Raw genomic sequence first — 21332 nt, forward strand, 5'->3', positions numbered from 1 at the left:
GGGTGGACACTGGGGAGCTGAAACAGAAGCAGTAGCGCAAAGAGAGAAATAGATGCCAAGGTTAGACAGAAGCCACCAGAATGAAGATGGAGATGAGTACTCCCCTAACTCACATAGTTCTTGCAGATGCAGGATCCAGGGGAGCACAGGGGAGTGACACCAGGACCTCCACTGGGGGAGGGGGTACGCACTGAACATCAATGAACCCCCAAAGAACCGAGGGTGGCAACTGGGAATAGAACTAACCCAGATGCCATGGCCATGGTTTGATCTGCACAGAGCTCCAGAATCGGGATGCATGCGTTTGTGTGTGTTGTGTATTCGGTGCGAGGAGCGAAGGGAGTTCTGTCTGCAAAGGCAGCTGCCCAGGGCTGGGATGAACTTGCCCAAAGTCAGTAACAAGAGGTGTGAAGAGGATTCCACTTCAAGGCTTTTAAAATTAATTTTAAATTTATAATTGACAACGTTTCATGATGTTTTCAAGTTCTCACACAGAAGTGAGGCCAGGAAAATCTGAACTTTGAGGCTGTGGAATGGACGAAAGAAAGCCTTGAATATGGGCACACCAGCGTCCTTAGCCAGAAAGTGGCCTTTGTTAGGTATTATTTTAAAGATGCAGTAAAAAAACAAAACAAAACCCACAAACAACTTTTTCTTTGAAGACACAAACGTGTTCCCTCACACAAATACCCCATCCAACCATGGAGGAAACCCACGTCCACACACACGTGCTCCCACGAATGGGTGCACAATACCCGTGTCGATGGCTCCTTGTGTGACCGTGTATGGTCCTCAACTCTAAGGACCTCTGTAAATGTACGAGGTTTAAATGTATGCTTCCTTCTTCCATCCCCATCCCCTGGGGGAAGGACGGGCCACAGCCAAGGAAGTGTGTTCCCAGGAGAAAAGAGAAAGGCTGAGCTGGCCGGGGCGTAAATCGGGGGGTTGGAGAACTGTACAGAACAAGGGCTCTCAAACCTTGACTTCACTTAGTGGAGCGGCGCTACTGGCACCGCAGTCACTCAGCTGTGAGGAACTCTGAGGCTCCGCCTTCGCCTCGGCGCATCCATGGGCGGGAAGGACTGAGCTAGGAGGTGGGGGCCGGGAAAGGAGGGCTGTTCTTGCAGGCCAGCTCCCCAGCAGGGCCATCAAGGCATGCTCCCAAGTACTGCCGCATAGCCGACTCCCCCTCCGAACCACACGAGGAATCCAAGCCTAGGACTGCTACTTAGAACTAAAGTCAAAATATCCAGAGCAAGGCTGCTGGGCGGCCCATGGAGAAATGCCACTGAGCGGACAAAGCACGGCACAGGGCGCTCGGCCTCCGGCTGCGCTACTGCGCACGGGGCGCGCTAGGCACGCAAGGATGCAGGAAGCAGGACTGGCGCGGACGGTTACCAGGGAAGAGAGGTACACAAGCGGCGGCAGCGGGAGGTGCCACCCGTGGCTGCATGGCGGGAATGTCGGCGGCTATCTGTCCGGTGCTGGCTGGCTAACAGATCCAACACGGCACACTGAATACGCCATCCCTTCCAGCCAGCGTGCGTGGCAAGCAGCCGCGCAGGGGCCCCCTACCCCACCCTGAAGTGGCGACTTAATTTTCTTTAAAGGGAGAGCAAGAAGGGAATGGAGAGGAAAAGATAGAAATAGCTGGAGAAACAGAAATGCGTAAACGAGTTTGGTAGAGAACACACCAAAACTGAAACCACAGTGATCCAGAAAAAGTTAGTGCCTGGTTTCCATTTGCTTCAGCAGCCCTGTTTCCCCAGTCATCTTAATGTATTTCCTCCCAATAGCTCATCATCTTCCTACAGGATATTCCGTGGTCCCATTTCCCTGCTCTGCTCTCCAATGACCGACAGGGCCAGCCCCGCAGGGGCAGACGCGGCCCTGGAGCGCTCTGCACCTCCCGGAAGAGGTGGCAGAATGAGGGAGAACCCGAGTGTCCACCTTTGTTAGCACGGGCTCCGTGAAAATAAACCACGCCACCAAATAAATGGTTTAATTTTATTTCAAAATTGTACAAAATGGCCATAAGCGGCTGTAAAAAACTTTGTCTTCGGAACACGTGGAAATTCAGAAAGGACAACAAAACAGGTATCATTTCACAGTGTAATGGAAAAGCTTTCTCTGAGGCAGAAATTACAACTCTTCCTTCTTTTTCCCAAGTCTTTCGTGGTCTCCCTCCCGGAGGGTTCGAATAAAATTGGTAAATCCTAATTCCTGCAGGTAAGGGAAGGAGAGAGAGAAAAAGGACAAGGAGCATTAACCCCTGAGCCACTCTCCCTCCCCCAGCCCCCCAAAAGCTCGTCCTGGGACAGAGAGAGGTGGGCAGACTGCGCTGGCTCCTGAGGCCAGCCCTGAGACGCACGCGGGGAAACTCCCTGCATCCTGGAAACCACCCGGCTCTGGGGCCAGGACTTCCGTGGTGTCTGGGAAGCCACCCGAGCTGCCTCTCCCCAGTGGCTGTTTTCCTGCCCGTCAGCAGGGAGCTCCGGCAGATGCCTCTCCCCTACTCACCGTGCGGTCACTGTCATACTTTTCTGCAAACTTCCCGTAGTGGTAGTAGTGCAAAGTGGGGTAGGCCTTCACGGCCTCCTGCTGACACAGGTCTTGGTTCTTGTCTTTGACACAGTCAACAGCAGCACAGGCGATCTAGGGGCAAAGCGAGGGAGGGTCAGCACGGGCACCCCAGGCTGTGGCCTGGAACTCTCAACACAGAGACTGCACGTCTGGCTCACATCAGGGGCTCACTTTGATTTTTCTCCCGAGGAGCAGGGATGAGCTGAACCAAAGCATCACCAGCTTAATACCCTTGAGACTGATGGTGCTTGTTTTTAATTTCCAAGGCAGATGGGTTAGGGGACTCAGCTTGGGGTGCCTCCAGACTGCCCTTTAAAATCAAGAGCATAATGACTACAAAGGACAGGATGACTTGAAAGCATTTGTAAACACTACAGGTTCTGTGATGCTTTCTGTGAGGCTCTGTGGGATTCATTTGTTTATCAACTAGTATTTCCTGAACATCTACTTCGGCGGGTGGTGTAGTACCAAGGGCAAGAGCAAGAACTTTGAAATCAAGTTTCCCAAGTGCAATCTTGGCTTGCCTGAACATTAAGACTTAAGGAAAATGACCTAGCCACTCGGTGCCTCAGTTCCTTCAGCTGTAAAATGGGGATCGTAAGGACATCTAGGTTACCAGGAGAACATGAAGACTGAGTAAGAGAATTCAAGTGAGCCGGTCAGCACAAGCCTGGCACAGAATCAGTGGGCAGTAAATGTCAGCTGCTATTATGATCCCTCCTTCCAACCCCATACACAAGCTCCGTCCCCACTAGGGACAGGGGGTCTGCATGGGGAGTTGGATGGAGACCATCCCAACACAGTGTGAAGTGGGACACGATGGAGGTGGTCCAGGTGCCAAGGGCACCCAGGTGAGTAGAGCAAAGGCACCCTGCACGACTCAGGCCACCTGAGCCCAGGCCTGAAGGGTGATGAGGAGAAAGCCAGGAGAGCACATTCCAGAAACTGGGAAGGGGCTCAGCATGACTAAAGCAATCAGAGTTTTCGGTCAGAAAGAGTTTCTCAAATTGGCCATTGGCCTCTTCTCGCAAATCTAACAAATCCCATGTGCAGGGTAGCTTTTCCTCACCATTTGTTGTGCTTTCAAAATAAGAGTATAAAGCAAAACTTTTCTCCTGTTGGGGGTCACAAGCCAGGGGAAGAGAAGGGGCCCATCGATGGCAGTACACAGTACAGAGTATCATGGAAGGGGGAAGGGCAGGTCTCACCAGCAACGCTCACTGGAGCCCTGCCTGCTGTGTGCTGAGCCCGCTCTGATGCTAGGGAACAAAGGTGACCTTGAAAAAGTCCCGTCATCAGGCAACTGCCACAGAACGAATGAGATCATTTCAGATAGAGCCTAATGAATGCTTGGAAGAATTAAAAGAGGGTGATTCAGTAAGATAATTTAAAATTGTTGAATAACCATGATTCACACAGTTCTTTGGCTGCTGGCTATTCACACTTGGACCCAGTCCCCCTTTCCAGGTAGGAAGGCCCTGCAGGTGACCAATGGCCACATTTGCTGATCACTTACCTGGTGCCCAGGTGAGCTGCAGGACTGACAGCCAGAGTGAAGAGGGAGGCACGGCCTCGCGGGGCCACCAGTGTGCCACACTCACCCTCCCCTCTCTCTCAGTTCCCTTCTGATCTTCAGCTACGTAACGTTCTATACAGCAAGATTCGGAGAGCTGAGTTTACAAACTCACTGCACACAATCCGTATCTGGCTCTCAGTCCTGTTCTATTTGGCCCACATAAAATTTAACAAGAAAATAAATCTGAATTAGCTGCCAACATAGAAAAGGAGCCAGAAAATTTAATATAAAAATTTGGCTTTCTAGCTTCTCTTTAAAAGTCAGAAGACTAGATGGCACTTACCCTGCCTTCCCACGGGTGACAACCGGCTGAGGCAGGGAGGCGGCTGTCTCTTTCGAGCTGGCTAAGTGTGCCCCTCGCCAGTGTCCCCATGGAGCCCAGTTCACCCAGGCTGCCAGGATGGCCCCTGCAGCCTTCTGGGCACCCCAGCTCACCCTCTAGCACTTTCTGAATTATTTAGAAACACGAGGCAGATGCTCCTCTGGCTCTGTTTGCAAGGTTCCACTTCTCAGGGCAGGTGCCGTGGGGTCTGGCCCAGGGGACACGCACTCTTCCTTCACCTGGCCAGCAGCTGAGGGCCCTCTGCGTCCATCCCGGGCCAAGGCTCCTCCGCTACACTGTGCAAGTGTTAGCTGAGCATTGCTCCAGGCTGCTGCCCTCCCTGCATCCACTTTAAATTATGAATTTAATTTGTATACATGCCCTGGAGCTGTTGGAAACGTAGTGTATGGTTTTATAAATCTACTAAATTAAAAATGTGTACTTATTCTGAATCACTTAAACTAGCTGCCAGCCACACACAGAAGGCAACTTCTAGCTGCAAAGGCCAATCCACGCTCCATTTCTACAGAAGAGGAGACAAGTGCAGCCCTTCCCAAAGGAAGCAGCTTAGCCTCTTTGGAAAGAAGGCAGCAGATAAACCTCTTCTGAGTTACCCCAGTTTCACCATCTAAACGCCTGCCTCCCTACACAGAACTCCACATTGCGCCCACCGCCTGCAGCACAGAATGAGCACCCGTGACTTCTAGATTTGTTCTATGGTAGGTGGCACAAATTCCTGGGGCCACACGCTGTCAGTGCCCTGCCATGTCCTGGCACTTGCCACAGCGCCTGCAACTGTTGGCCTGAGAGCTTCCTCCCAGCCACAGGGAGCTGGACATAAGGCCAGCGACCAGACGAGGGGTGAGGACAAGCACCCTGGCTTCCGTGACAATCGAGTGGGACAACTCTGTGGCACATATCCCAGTGAGGTCTGTGGACTGGAGCCTCATCAGCCTACACCACACCTGATTTGGTCTCTGCCCTTTCCTGTATCACTTTTTTCATCCCCTCCAGTGCTTCCTGAGACCACCTCCCAAATAAATTCCCTGCAGAGGAGGCCCCCGTGCAGAGTCTGCTCCTGGGAGAACTCAAACTCGGACTACGCTGTTTGTTTGATTCCGACTCTGCCCCTTTCCAGCTGAGGAACTTTGGGCCAGTCCTTTAGTCTCTCTAAGACTCAGTCTCCTCATCTGCAAAATGAGGAGTGAAGTGGCACTTAGTTGAGCAGCTAATGTGAGGACAACATGACATGATGCTTTTAGTGGAAGAGCTCTCGGTAAATACCAAACAGGTTATTGTTCCTTCATTCAGTCAACATTTATGGAGGTCTAAGGTGTCAAGACTATGGGGAATTCAAGCCCAAATGCGGCCCCTGCCTTGGGGAGCTTTCACTCCTGATGGGCAGTAGCCAGCCTTGGACACAGGAGGACCTACAACATGGCCCGATTCCAGGAGTGACATGGGCCAATCACAGAGGGATGACCTTCAGGCAGCCAAGGGTAGCACTGCTGGCCACACCTTAGGCTGGGACAGCTTGACATGCAGTGAGAGGCAAGCCCCACCTTGCCAGCCCACTATGGGTCCTTGTCCTCCTTGACCTTCAATGACACCATCCGGTCCAACATTAACAGTTTGCAGTCCTTTTCCCACAGTGTGTCAACTGATAAAAGTCCCCAAGTGAGCTCCTGGAAGGGGGCGGAGGCTCCCCAGCTAAAATATGAGCTGCCACACACAGCTTTATTGATTCAGTAAAATAAATCTCTGCAGGAGCTAATATTGACTTTGGCTATGAAAATGGAAGTGAACGACCAACTGCATATTGATTGGGGAAGGAACAGGGACCGGCCTCTGGGTGGAAGAAAGACACAATTCCAGCTAAGAGGTAGCAGCATGGGGTATAAGGAAGAACTGGGAGTTAGGAGACCCAGTTCTGGCTGTCAGTGACCTGCTGGACATCCCTGGGCCAGGGACACAGCTCCATGGGCCTTGATCCCTCATGAGTAAAGGTGGGGGAAGTGGACAGGCCAGCAGTCCCCACACACTAGCCTGTGACCAGTACCCCCAGATGGCTGGCTTCCCTGATGTTATGAGTGCCACCCCCAGGAACCCCAGGCAAGCCAGCGGCCTTGGACAGAGAGGTTAAGAAGTACATTCCTGAAAATGAGTGAGGGTGATCCTGGCTTGGAATAAAGGAAGTTGGAAGGAGGGACGGAGGGAGTGAACCCGGAAAAGGCCAGCAACATTACTGGCCCCAGTTAAAATAATGGGCCAGGTGCGGTGGCTCATGCCTGTAATCCCAGCACTTTGCATGAAGCCAGGAGTTCAAGATCAGCCTGGGCAACATAAGCAAGACCTCGACTTTACAAAAAATTTAAAAATTAGCCAGGCATGGTGGCACGTGCCTGCAGTCCCAGCTACTCAGGTGGCTGAGGCAAGAGGATCACTTGAGCCCAAAGTTCAAGATTGCAGTAGGCTATGATTGTGCCACTGTGCGCTCCAGTCTGGGTGGCAGAGTGAGACCCTATCTCTTAAAAAAAAAAAAAAAAAAAAAGGGACAATGAAGCCAGCAAAGGCAGGTGTATCAGTGTCTAAGAAGAGGGGTGTCTCAAGGAAATGGGGTGCATGTGCATTGGAGGAGGGGAATGAGGAAGAGGAGGGGCTGGCTCTCAGCTCCTGCTGTGGGCCTGGAAGCCTGGCCTCCCCTGTGCTGATGTGGGTCAGGCCCCCGACCAGCCTCAGCGGTGAGTGGGCAGAGAGGTGTCACTGTGGGCCGTCCCTCCAGGGTTTCCCCAGCCACCCTGGTGCCCTGCCAGACCGTGCTCCCTGACACCATGCTCCTCAACACACTGCGAGAAGCATGCCCAGGCTCTGTGTATGCCACAGGGTCGCTTCCCAGATATCCGCAGCCTGTGGAGACGCGAGCAGCCAGCGGGGCAGGGCGACTACACCCACCTCAGCCACTCTCCTGTCTGCCCAGAGCGCCCAGCGTTCTGGGTGAGGGGGACGGAAGTGATGAGGGGTGACTGCTATTCCAGTCCTGGGGACAGGCAGCCCCGGCTATGCTTGTTATCCCTGGGGCGCCCAGAGCAGGAGCAACCACCTGTGGTGTGCACAGGGCCTGGATGGCACAGGGGGTGGGGTGGTGAGGGAGAGGGACGCGGGAAGCCCCTTCCCGCCATACTCCTCTCAGTGCAGGGCAAATGGCGGCAGAAGAGAAAAATGTTTCTGGTCCTTGTACTTCCTCCTGGAGGGGGTGAGGGGTACCTCAAAGGCACAGTCAGGGCTTATGGGTAATGACGGAGGCCCCGAGTCCAGGGAGGGTCACGGGGTCTGGTCCCCAGTTTGTCCCCTTCCCCATACATGTGCCTGTCCCAGTCTGGCTTCCTGTGACTCACTGTACAGTTCTCACGGGCCAGGCCTGGAGGGCACCTTCCTGGAGAGGACCGTGGGCTTCTGGGGCCTGTTAGGCGAGAGGTACCCGTACCCTAGTCTCAGGGCTGGGAAGAGCCTCCGCAGGCCCCTGCCCCAGCACCCTGCCTGGTGCAGATGAGAAGGGACTCAAGGACGGGGAGGTGACCTGACTTCCCTGAGTTCAGGGGTCTGCCCCTGCCCCATAAGCCCTCTCCCGGCGGCAGCCGCCACCACGCCGGCTGCTGGAGCTGCCTGGGGGACGCGCCTGGCGGCCCACTCTAATCCAATCTGTAGCTCTGGCTTGTTAATTTTATGCTCCATCAGTCGGCAGCTGCAGAAGCTTTTCACGTACACAGGACGCGGCTCCATGGACACGGCCTCGCTCCCCTCCACCGTGGCCTCCTCCAGTTGAGTTTTGTTGGATTTTTTAATTTGTATTTTCAATTACATAAGTAATGCATGACTACAATCCTACTGCAAAAAGGTTCAAACACTAAAAGAATAAACAGACGACCCCTTTTACCATCCCTCTCCTTCAAGCAAGTGATTATGCAGCGTAAATCCAGCCTGCTCTACCTTGCCTTATGAAGAGCTGTCCTGTTCCCAAGGAACCCCCCGCCTACAGGCCTTAGCAGAACTGCACCCATTCAGGGAAGGAGACCTGAATGGAGGAAGGAAGGTGCAGGATCCGCTGGAGGCAGGACGGGGGATGAAGAGGGGTATCCTTACCTTTCGGTCATCTTTGAAGGCGTCAGCAGTGGCAGTAAAGTGTGGAATGACCTTCTTACAGTGTGGGCACCCTGCGTGAGGGGGAGAGAGCACACAGGACAGAGTGTTGTACATGCAGGGAGGAGGAAGAGCCAGGGGTGCTTCCCGGAACCCGGGAGAAGCCTTTCCAAGAGCCCGCCCTCCCTGCCCCACTGTCAGGGTCCAGGTGCCAACCCTGCCACTCAAACCACCCCGCTTCCCCGTGTCTGATCTGTCATCAAGGGGGCTTTGTAGGAGTCCCTGCCAAAAGCAGCAAGGAGGGCTTGCTCCTGCCTGGGCCAGGGGGATGGCCCCTGAGGTCTGGCTCTGTACGTTCCTTCCACAGAGGCTGCCCTCAGGATGCAGCCCAGCCTGATCCAGGGAGGGGAGGGATTCTCCGAGCCTGTCACTATCTTCTCTTGCTCCATGGACAATGGCAAATCTCTCTCTTTCACGACTGAGAGGAAATGGCGCTGGAAACCAGGGGCGTGGGGGCTGGGGGCGACCACTCTGCCTGAGCCCCACTGCTCATGCCTTCTGCTAACTTCCACATTCCTAGCAAGCCCCGTCCCGCCCCAGACTGTCCTCCGGCTCTTGGCCTCCACTCTGCTCTGCAATCAGCCTGAACCTCAAAGCCAGAACATGGGCCGAGGTCAGGCTATGAGGAAGACGAACTACACGGAGTCACCAGACAGTTCCCAAGTCCCCTGACACTAGAAGGCCTATCAGTGGAGAGGGCTTGTGAGCTACGCTGGTGTCCCGCGTCATCTTGTCTCTTGTTCTGTGGGTCACCCTGAGCTCCTGCAGCTCTGACGACAACATCTCAGGGCCATCTCTGTGGGCCACTTTTCCTCTTGTCCCAGTGAGCCCTGGACACTGCAGGCTGCTCTGGCCCCTCCCTCAGCATGAACAGATCAGAACGCAAACCCGCCTCCTCTCTCAACCATTCCCAGACACCAGTGAACAGAACTGCCAAGAGGGCAGAAGGGCTTTGAGGGGAGGATTTCCCTGACCGTGGTAATTAATTCTGATCAGAACCAGGAGGGAGAGGCCACAAGCCCCGTAGGGAGACCTGGCTCCGGCCCACAACCTTCTGACATCGGCAGGCACTCGGGCCACCTGCAGAGATGACATGGCGGGCATAGAAATGGCTCTGTTTATCTGTTTTCTCCTTTTAAAATAAGATAATAATGACTGGCATTTCAAAAGGTTTTGTGAAACCAAATTAAGGCTGAGCTACAAGTTTAATCTGAATTTGGTACTTGAGCCGGTTGCTGAGATGGGCAGGACCACCCATATAGCCCGGCTGGCAGTGGCCAATTGGCCCGGAACAGCGTGGGGGTGATGGGGACGGGCTCAGGAGGGATTTTCCCAACATCTGACGCAGCAGGAGTGGAAGAGACCTGGGCTGGTTACGGGTCACAGCATAACTAAATGAGACAGAGTGCCTAGCACAGCCTAACTCATGGCAGAGACTGGATGGATGATTTTTTAATGGCTTGACATGACAATTACAAGTAACACTTCACTAATTTGCCCTAACAGAGGGAAAAACAGCTCAAATTCATGAAAATGTCATCCCAGAAAGGAATGATGTTATATCATTTTCAAAACACTTGAAGAGCACAAGCCACTGGTTAACAAGGTACATCAAAGACACATCCTGCAGGCAGCTACAGGCCCCTGGTTGAAAATAACCCACCCCCTCCCTCAAAATCTGGTTTCACTACTGATTTTTCCTTTTTAATCATTTTGCTTATTCAAAGTATAAAGGTAGCTGTCAGCCTGGTGCAAACCCCCATTATTATCAATTGAAAATATCGAGGCCCCAGATTAATGGCCTTCTGTTGCATCTGATGTTCTCATTACCCAAGAGCAAGAGCACAGCAGATGAGAAACTGGAAGGGAGGCTGTTGCAGAAAGTACATGAAGATGTTTCCAAGAGGTGTCAGGTGGGCCAGCAGTGGCATGATTTTTCTTATTTGGGCTTTTTAAAAAAAGGCATCACATCTGTGTAGCAGGAAACCAAAGAAGCCTCTCAGGGTGGGGAGAGAGAAGCAAAGTCTGAGGACAGGATGGAAAATTCCAATTCTAGAGACCCAGCCACGCTGGCCTCAGAGGGCAGCCACCATGGCCACGCCACGCAGAGTAAAGGGGACAGTGAAACAGCAGGAGGATCTGTGTGGAGACTGGGGAGGCAGGATGTGGGGGCAGACCTGGGGGGAGCAATAATGTGGGGGGGCAGATATAAGGGCAGCAGGGATGTAGGAATAGGTTTTTGTTTTTTACTTTGTAACAGGTATGTGACTTTACTATTTGATCTTTCTGTAGTGTTTAGATTCTTTATATATAAATAACTAAATACATATTATATACTACATACATATTAAAAATGTTTTATTTTTTTATCATTAAAAAAAAAAGGTTTTTTTTTGTCCTTGGATAGTCTTCCTCCTTAAACCCACTGGTAAAGATGTATCTCCCTACACATACTGGGACAAGATTTAGGGACAGAAAATGTGTTAAGAGAGATGAGGAAAGTCTAAGGACCAAGCCCTTTGCCAGAGGCTGAGTCACTCAGTGATGCTGCCCTGAATGGGACAGGTTTAGAGTTTTGCTGGAATAGACGTGAGTCCCTTGAGGCCCAGCAGGGACGTGTCTCCTTCCCCCATATCCTGGGCCTGGGACACGGCCCAGCACAGAGCTGTCATTATATATTTGATGAAGGAAGGAGGGAAGGAGGGACGTTGATCTTTAGGAGCCCAGCAGGGCAGTAGTCACCAGCCCAGAGTCCCTGGGGATCCAGGAACCTGCCTGCCCCACAGTGGGGCCTCTGTGAACGTCACGAAGGCCCCGTGGTCAGGAAGGGGCTGAGGAGAGGTGGTGGGAATGCCACATCTCCGGCCCAGGGGTCTGAGGGACGGTGGGGGCATCTCTGGGAAAGTACTTAGTTTGGCCTTTGTAAAGTCCACCCAGTGGCTGGTCAGGGGCTCCTACTTCTGTAGCCAGGTTCTCGTTCACTGCTAAGAACACTCACTTGCTGGACTGTGAGTGTTCACAGAGAGACAGAGCCACCCAGGCCATGGGAGGGGCCTGTCACTAACCTGTCACACAGCCTTGGGCGAGGCTCAGCCCTCCACACTCCACTTTGCCCAGAAGGAAGGTGTCAACTTCTCAAAATCCACTCAGGCTTCTAGGCACACGCTACACAGCCAAGGACAGTGAGAAGCTCTACGAGGAATTGGGGACACAAGTCTGGCTCTGGGGTGGCAAGGCAGAAAGGGAGGGGCAGGGAGGCCACCCCTCGCAGACACCAGAGAGCCCAGAGACTTCACGGTTACTGACACTTGAGAGGTGGGGGCGGGGCGCCAACAGGAGGGCGGCTGTGGCTCCAGCCCAGCGAGTTTACGACTAGATGGAGCTGCCGGCTTCTCTGTAGACGCAGCTTTTATTATCCCCACTCCATTAAGCTGAGCTATAACCTGGGGGGAGAGAGAGGAGGGCAACAGAAGAGTGGGGAAGTCTAAGAGCCTTTCCTTTTAAGTATCAGTTAACAACTTCAAAATGGGAGTACACAAAACCTGAGGTCACAAACACCAATGTCAGCTAACGTGTTACTTCAACTTAAGCTCTGATGAAAACCAGAATTGAGGAGCGAATGTGCCTGTGCCTGCAGCCCAGCTTCTGCCCCAGGTGGCTCCAGGAAGGTCAGGGAGAGAGTTCCGCTGTGTGGCTGGGGGGTGGGAAGAAAGTGGCCAGGTGAGGGGCAGGCAGCACGAGGAGCCCAGGGACAGGAGCGGACTGGCCCCTACCACTAACAGAGGCAGGTGGCTTTCAGACTGACATGAGAAAGGCTTCCCCAAAACGAGGGACACCCTACAGGGCTAACAGAAGGAGACCCTGGACTTTTAAGCACCTCTCAGCCTGGAATGAGATGAGGGCACCTGGCTCACAGTGGAGGTGATCCTGGATCGACTCTGCCCTGGTCCCTGGGTGGTGTGGTCGGGCCAGGCCCTCAGGAAGCGCCTGAGCTACTTACAAGGCGCGTAGAACATGACCAAGGCGTGCTTCTTCTTCTTCAGGGTGTCTCGGAAGTTGTCCCCCAGTAGATGCAGCACACTCGTCTGCTGTTCTTCCCAAGTGGGTTCTGGAGGAGGGGGGGCCTGGGGGCTGTGAGCAGTCAGGGGAGGGGGAAGCAGTCACGAGGAGAAATTAGGCAAGCAAACCCACCCCCCAGCCACCCAGGGGAACATGCATGAAGAAATCACTGCATTCCCTCTAACGTTTCATTTTAAAACCTCACTTGAAACATGAAGAAGTCTGTAGCATTGGCAAAGATAGTCTGATTCTCTCGTAGAGCCTATTCAGGGGCCATTTTGTGAAGCTGTGGAAGCCTGGTCCCATTTTAGGGCAGGGCAGTCTCCCCGGGTGTGGGTCCTCATCTCCTCACCTGGGGTGGAGAACTCCCTCCACCTGGCTCCCCAGCCTTCCTCCCTGCCTCCTCTGGGACCCTAAGTGACCGTCCATTATCTCCTTTCTAATCCTCCGCCTTTGTTCTGGTTGAGAGAGCACAGGCCAAGAAGGTGGGTCTAGGTTCCAATCTGGATTCTTACCAGCTACGTGGCCTTAGGTAAGTTGCCAAACCCCGTAAGCCTCCATTTCCCGTGAAATGAGGACAATGGCACCTGCTTCTGGGATCTTTATGAAGAGCAGAGACTATGTGTCAAGCACCTCGTCTGTCCAGGGACTAATAATTACTGGTGCCCTAACAAATGCCAGGCGTTGAATAAATGCTTATAATTTTTTTGTCTCCACTCTGCCTCCTACGAGTATGGATCCCCAGGGTCTTTCAATAGCCTTTGCTCCCCTGCTCCCCTCTCTACAGCCCAACTTCCCTCTTTCTCTTCTCTGAGCAGGGTCTGGAGGGGGCACAGAGCTGCCCTGTCCTCCATACTCTCGCCACGGCCCCTGCACCACCCGGCTCCTGACCGCCAGGCCTAACACCCTGCTGAGCATGGCCCTCTCTCTTCTTCTAGTTCTATTTGGAGCCCCTGAAATTCTTAAAAGATCTTACCCCTCTACACAGTTCCAGTGAAGCCTGTGGCTGAGGATAACGTGAGCCCCGACCTCTCACCCAAGCCCACAAATTCCGGGTGTTTTTCAGGCATTTCCAGCTGGAGGTCCCACAGTCACCTCAAACCCACTGTGACTTAGAACACATTACTCTTCGCTCTTCTTCCACACCTCCCAAACCAGTTTTCCTCCTGACTTCTCCATTTAGGCTAAAGGCACTTGCTGTGCTGGTGACCGAGACTGGCCCCTCCCAGCCTTCTTGTCTTCCTCCTGGTCCCCTGGCTCCATGGTTGATACCTGACCTTTCTGCTCTCCCTTTCCCTGAATGCTGCCTCCCCAGGCTGGCCTGCTGGCAGGCACGTCTCAGTGACCCACAGCTCGGCCATCCATGCACATGCCTGGAAACACCATCTGCTTTGCCCGATGCCATCTGTTCTCCCTGCTCTGGGTGACAGGCCTCAGTTTCCAATCCCAGAGCCATCTGCCGTTCACGCTCCACCTGAAGGATCCCTTTCAAGTGCCTGAAAGAACTACTATTTATCCCTGGGCAGGGCACTTAACCTCTCTGAACCTAAGTTTCTTCATCAGTGAAATAGGCATAAGAACTGTGGCCTTAGTAGGGCTTTGAGGATGAAAAGGGGCAAGAGGTAGGAAGGCATTCTGCAAAGCCTGGGCAGTATCATCACTTATGCATGGATATTGTCAGTTAAAGCCCCAGTGACGGCTAGAATCAGTCATAAAAACAGCTTCTTTTGTTTCAGTGTTTCCATATCATGTACTGTGCTAAGCACTTTTTACAACAGTCTAATTTAATTCTCTAGACAGGTCTATGGGGAAAGTATCATTTCCATTTTACAGATGGGAACCTGGGCTTAGAGGGGCCAAGGAGGTGGCTCAGGGTTACAATCGGAGCACAGGTCTCTCAGACTGCAGAGCCCACGCTTTTAACTCAATGCTTCTCAGGCCCTCCGCAGCAGGGGCCACACACAGGAGGACGGGGGCCCTCTGCCCAGGACTCCAGAGCACTGTTTAGCAACGATCAATGCCCCCAACCTCCTCAGATCTCTACCCACACGTCCAAGCATCAGGAGGACCTGGCCTGACTCCACCCCACTCAGTACCTCCCAGCAAAACGGCCTTGGCACCAGAGCAAGGCTGGAGAAGCAGGTGTCAATCAGCCACCTGCTTCAGATACCAGAAGGCACCTTGTCCCTTTCGGAGGAAGATCGCCCCTCTCCCCCTGGTCCCTAAAACAATGGCCTGGCTACCCATAGAATCCTCCCCTAGTAGACAAGCAGGACTAAGTGGGAGGAGCCGAGGCCAGGACCTCGCCAGCCCACTCACCTCTTGCCAGAGGCCTCTCCTGAACCTAGTGGTAACTTTGCTCCCATTCCATAAGCTGGTGTTTCACAGAACATCACGGCTGAGGAGCCCATCCACAACTCCTGAATCAAAGCTTCAGGGAAAAAAGCCCCAGAATCTGTGCTTTGAATAACCACCTCATACCAGGTGATGCTTACGTATATCCAAGCTTGAGGACCAATGTCCTGACAAAGTAATTTAGGCTGTATGAGTTCAACTGTGTCCTCCTCAAATTCCTATGTTGAAGTCCTAACACCTAGTACTTCAGAATATGACTACATTTGGAGATAGAAACTTTAAAGGGATAATTATGTTATGATGAGGTCACTGGGGCGGGCCCTGGTCCAATCTGACTGGTGTCCTTTTAGGAAGAGGAGATTAGGTCGCAGACACACACAGAGGGAAGACCATGGCCAAGGAGACAGCCCTCAGAAGAAACTAGCCCTGCTTAAGTCTTGATCTTGGACTTGCAGCCTCCACAATTATATGGAAACAAATTTCTGTTGTAAAGCCATTCAGTCTCTGCTACTCTGTTATGGTGACCCTGATACACAGGCTGAGGGGCACTTCACAATCTTTACCCTCAGCCCCAAACCACCGTGGCCTGCACTGTGGCCCCCACAGGAGGCCCAGCCAACCACCAGCAAACCCAGGACAAAATGAGGCCAGCTCTGGACATGAGGAGCCGTGTATTCCCTTCGTCTGTCCAAGGGGATGGAATAAAATGCAGATGGTGGAGCTGGGGCCAAGGAGACTGAGAGAAAAGGGAACCCACGGCTTAGTGGAGCTGACAGAGCTGCATCCAGAGGGGCTGCCGGTGACCTGCTGCATCAGGACATGGTTCCAGCACATGAGGGGTGGCTTTGGGGAGCCAAATCTGTCTCGGCTCCTGTGGGCCTGAGCCCAGGACAGTGGGCCGTGAAGCTTGCTTCATCTCCTCCAGCGGCCGACAGCCGGCAGCTCAGATGTGCTATTGGGATCGTAAAACTTACTTTTGCATCCACTCAATAAACTTCTTCTTTGTTCTGAGCACAGGCACTGCGTATTTCTCTCCATTCTTAAAATACTTCAGTGTAGGAAACTCTGAGATGTGGAATCTTTCTGCCAGGGCCTTGTTGACAGTGGCATCGACAGCTGCAAGGACACCAGAGCTCTGGGATGGGGGAAAGGCCAACCATGCATTACAGCCTCGGACGCGGCGCTGGCGGAACAGAGGGGCCCAGATGCTGCCCCCCCAAACCCATCCTGGACCTGCTGGAGCTTGACTGGCAGTGGCTGGCCCTGGGGGCTCCCAGTCCCAGGGAACAACTGACCATTAGCATGTCCATCATTTCTCATTTATGGGCTGAGATGAGGCCTTTCAATCTGCCCCCTCAGTCACGTTGGGCAGACTGGGGCCTTGCTCCTAACAGCCATTAGGAGAGGGAGCAGACACGTTACCTGGACGGGCATGGGAACATGGCCCCAAAGTCCTTCTGTCCCCTTGATCCCTGGCAGGCAGCCCACCTATCTGACCAAAACATGTCTACTTGGGGACACAGAGGGACCGCAGGCCTCTAGGGACCGGGAGAGCTGCTGCAGGGCTTGCAGGGCCAGTTGTAATGATTCCCCATGTCAGTGATTCTTTAAAAGAGAAATGGTGCAGGGTCAGGAAAGGAAGCTTACATCCATTTCTCCATGGAGGACTTCCGCTGCCTTCTCAAACTCTGGCTTCATTTTCTTACAGTGTCCACACCCTGTGGGGAGAGAGCAAGAGAAATTATTCCCGTGGCGTGCAGCCCAGGGGTGTCCTGCACCACCTCTGTAAGGATTCCCAGACACTGAGGGTACCTAGGAGGAAAGAAGGACATTTGCCTCCTCAAGAGAGGAGATCTTTTCCCTAATCCACCTGGAGTAGGGTGGGGTTGGAGAAAGGCACTCAAGAGACAAAAATGAAATAACCACATAAACAACACTGGTGACATGTACACAGCCCTGGCGTGCCAGGTACTGACCAGTGCTTTATATCCGCACAACAGCCCCTCAAGGTAGGAACTGACATTATCTTCATTCTACAGATAAGCGAACTGAGGCACCAGGAGGGTGGATGACAGCCCAAGGCTACATGCACAGCCACAGGTCACAGAGCTGGGCTGAAGACCCAAGCAATCTGGCTGGGGCCGGGCCACAGGCAGCAGGTGTTTCCCTGACACCACGCTGCTATCACCATCATCTTCTCTGGGAAGAGGGGAGTCTGGGGCCTTAAACTGGAAATAAAAATTCACAGAAGCAAAAGTATGGGAAAAAATTAAGTTCCAATTGTCCCCACATGATATGATGGGGTTTGACTTGTTTCCAAATGAATGGCATTTTCTTGGGATAAAGACCACTTTGCCCTTTCCTTTATAACCACGTGAATGCAATAAGATGTCACAAGTAATAAAATTTGATACATTAAAAAGAAAACAAGCACTCTGTGTAGATGACGGACATCAGAATTTGTAAATTATTTTCATTTATTAGAAAGCACTTTCTGACTTGTGATGCTGGAGGCCTGGGAGGCGAGAGGTCCCTACTGGTTCAGGCTGGAGGCCACTCGCAAGGTGAGCGCCTGGCTGTGTCGGGACTGCGCATACAGCAGGCTCAGTGGGTGACAGGACGTGACTCAACCTTCTGGGGGAGTGCTACCGTGTGGGAGCAAGAGCACTGCCATTCTACTATTGATTGTCAGGAAAAGGAAAGACAAGAAGAAAGGAAGACAGAAAGTCACACACCAGCATCAGAGGAGGAGAACTCCCAAGAGGCCTGCCGTGCCCTCTGAGAAGCCCTCTGAGCCACAGATCAGCTTTCTTGCCTCCATCTGAGCCCTTGGCCAGGATGAAAGTTCCTGTCTCCTTCCAGGTTGTTCCTGCAGAGTTCAGCTTCGGGTGACACGAACATATCTCTTTCTTAATCTCTCCGCTCCATTCCTGCCTGCACCTGGCTGCCTCAGCCCATCTTCACCTGGTCTCTCCCACGGTCAAGGGGCCCCAGAGCGGCTACCCCCCACTTAATGATAACAGAAAATCTAACTGATCACTGAGCTGCCAGGCAGTGCTTCCAGGCTCCTCCTCTGGACAGAGCACTGGGGACATGACTCGGTCAGAGACACTGACCCTGATGGACCACAGCTTAGGGAATGGCTACAACTCTCAGCTGCACCAACATGCTGGTTCTTCCCAAATGGGCCCAAAGAAGAGGGACACCTCTAACCCTCAACTCAGAGGCTCCACAGTGCCCAGTGGGCAGGATGGGGAGAAATGCTGAGCATGTGGGCACTCCTGCTGCCGCCACGTGGGGGCTCCCTGCTCTTGCTGGGCTGTAATGCAGAAGAACGGGGAGAGGCGGTTCCAGCCCTTGGGATCTTCCAGCCTGGTGACAGACAGCACCGTGGTCTTGGGTCCACAGCGGGACGTGGTACACACATGATGCCTTCAAGAGGTGAAGCAGAGAAGGGGCACTCCTCTGTCCCCTGTCCCTGGGGAGCTGGCAGCTCCTTCCTGGGACTCTTGGACATGCCACACATGCATTACACACTCATCGTGCTGGGTGCCAAGTTCCAGACCAAGAATCCTTAAAGGCGGGGCCTGGGGATTTTTTACCTGGTACCGCCACATGAAGCAAAAAGACTATCATTTAACAGATACGCGATAAATATTTGCTGGTCAGCAATGAAAAGACAAGACCTACTTAAATAATTAGTAGACAACAACTAGGGAGACCAGGGGTTTGAGAAGACCTCCTGGAGGAGGCAGATGAAAGGACACATGGGCAAGTTACTAAGAGACGTGGGACAGAGGGCCCAGTCAGGAGGACGTCCCTGCATCCCACACAGCAGTGCGGAATTCTGCTGCCTGGGCTGGGCAAGGCTCCCCTGGGACCACTGAGCTCCTGGCTCCCGAGGAGCCTGGGTGGGGAGGGCAGCCCGGCTGTCCACCGCAGAGGTCTCAGCAGCCCCTGGGCCAGGCACCTTTGAGATCACGAGCCCAGTGTAAACCCTCTTTCCAGGAAAACGCACACAGGGTTACAGACGACTCTGGGAGCTCCAGGTCTGACTAGAGCCCACTAGGGACCCCTACCCCTGTGAGGTGTCAAGGTCATCATTGTTTTGAATTATAAGAACATTATTTTCTAAAAATGAACATTCAGCACCATGACAACCCATTTGTCACTTTCTACCCAAGCAGGTTGCAAAAGGGTTGTTCTGGTAAGTTGGCGGTTAGTTTTCCCCACAGAAACACTCTTACACACAGATCACAGGCCGGTCCCCAGGAGCGACCGCAAACGCCCATTTAACGGAAGGCACCTGAAGCACACGGAGCACGCGGTGCTGTTTCTGCCTCACTGAGCTGCCCCCACGGAAACACGCAGCCTGCAGTCCAGTGGGGGACGCCAAGCAGCCTCTCCTTCCAGGCAGCGGCCACCACCTCAGCGACCCGAGGAATGAGAGGGGTCGGGGAGAGCCAGGCACTGACACTCCGGGCTTTAACGAAAGCTTCTTCTCCCCTTCCCCCTGCTGGCCCATCTGCAGCCCATCATGCTCTCTTCCAATATCCTGTTTTATTTTTAATTGTACTTAAAAGAGCTGGAGAAGGCTGCTTACTTGTTCCCTGCCCATCCCCTCCACTGGGATACAGGCTCCGTCCAGCTCACCACCATAGCCCTGACAGCGATGGCGTGCTCCACACACGTTCTGAATCAATTAACCGCAGGACCGGATTGTTTAGGTTTATATTTGTGCACAAAAGGTTTAACAGGACTAAATTCTTTATGGGCAAGGGCCATGGCTTGTGCCTGAATAGTTGCTAACTTGACTAAACACCTCTAATTAGTGCCCAGCCAGGTACTGTGCACACCCCTCCCCTCCCCTACCATTTACATACTTCCCCTGCTCCTTACTACGTCTGGAAAAGGTCTCCAGAAATCTTCAACATCTAAAGATGTTGTTCTGAAGTTTCCCATATATACCCTAGAGTTTCTCTTGATATCCTTAAAGCTTCCCTTTCTGGCTTCAGTTCTCTGTGTCTCCCTCAGCAAGACACTGAGGCCAAGCAATAAACTTCTGCAAACAGAGTTTAGGATGGGGAGCCAGGCCAGGCCCAAGAGGAAAAAGGTCTGGCCGAGCAAACGTCTCCCTCCCGGACACCCCCTGTCCTGGCAGCTGGGGCTGACAGACAGAGGTGGCCATGACTGGGCCCAGCCCCCTGGGCCTGGCCTTCAGGATGTCCCTGGCTGCGGGGGCAGTGGGATAGCCGGGGATGACTCCAGCCCACTGGCTTTAGTGTCCTGATTGTGATATGATATGCCATTAAGTTTTACTGCAGACTTCCTTGCTGGGTTTTGCCATCTGCGTAAGCGCGCTCACTCTCACTTTCGCGACCTGGCACAGAGGTCCGCACCTCAGCTCCCCCAGCACCTCTTCTCTGGCTGTGGGAACACTGGCCTCCTGTCGACTCCAAGCCCTCAGATTCCTCTGGATTTCATTAAATTCAGTTATACTTACGATTTCATTACAGACCAGCTATGGGGCTTTCCTGGATGCTGGAACCAGAATTTTCCAGGGAACCAGATTCATCTGCAAAGCTCCCTGGTACCAGGTTAGTACCCGGGACTCTAGGTGAGCCTGGTTCCTGCCTTGCCTGGAACATGGCTTGGGGCAAGCCAGGAAGGATGGGTTTCCTACAAATGCTAGCAAAGACACTGATGTTTTCAACAGAGACTCAGGGCTCTTTCAAGGCTTCCAACTATATACGTGCCAAAGCGGACTCACCGACAGTCACAGGCATATTGGGGCAGACTCACACACTAATGGATTCTCTATTCATCACACAGCCCCTCTTCTTGTGCAAAGAGAGTATGTTTTTTTCCTTTATGTTAGTGCAAAATGTAGATAACAGGCTTTTAAAATTTTATTTCCAGGCCTCTATCCAAAGGAAATAATCTGACATGGGGACAAATATTTATGTATGAAAATGTTCTCTGCGGCATGATTTATAATGGGAAATATGGTAAACAACTCAGATATTCAGTATTATGATGCTGGTTAAGTAATTTATGGTGCCATTATACAATGGAGTATTATGTGACCACAAAAAGCATGTACAAAAATCATTTTTAACAACATATGAAAATACAAAATAATGTTAAGGGGAAAATATAAAGAAAAAAGATGCATAGAAAAAAAAGGCAAATAAAATTAAATCCCTTCTTCCCACCTGGCACAACAAACATATGAAAAAT

General features: G+C 52.6%; 1 protein-coding gene across 1 annotated transcript in view; it reads right to left on the reverse strand.

The window, feature by feature from the left end:
• Positions 1-1993: 1993 nt before the first annotated feature.
• Positions 1994-21332, reverse strand: part of PDIA5 (protein disulfide isomerase family A member 5) — an 85934-nt gene continuing 66595 nt past the window's right edge. The window contains exons 12-17 of the mRNA XM_045540131.1: positions 16740-16810; positions 16067-16227; positions 12679-12809; positions 8622-8692; positions 2521-2655; positions 1994-2223 (exon numbers count right to left, since the gene is read on the reverse strand). Coding sequence (XP_045396087.1) covers positions 2143-2223; positions 2521-2655; positions 8622-8692; positions 12679-12809; positions 16067-16227; positions 16740-16810 — 650 coding nt within the window. The 3' untranslated portion in view covers positions 1994-2142. The remainder of the gene's footprint in view (positions 2224-2520; positions 2656-8621; positions 8693-12678; positions 12810-16066; positions 16228-16739; positions 16811-21332) is intronic.

This window comes from Lemur catta, chromosome 1, assembly GCF_020740605.2.
Source record: "Lemur catta isolate mLemCat1 chromosome 1, mLemCat1.pri, whole genome shotgun sequence".
Lineage (NCBI taxonomy): Eukaryota > Metazoa > Chordata > Mammalia > Primates > Lemuridae > Lemur > Lemur catta.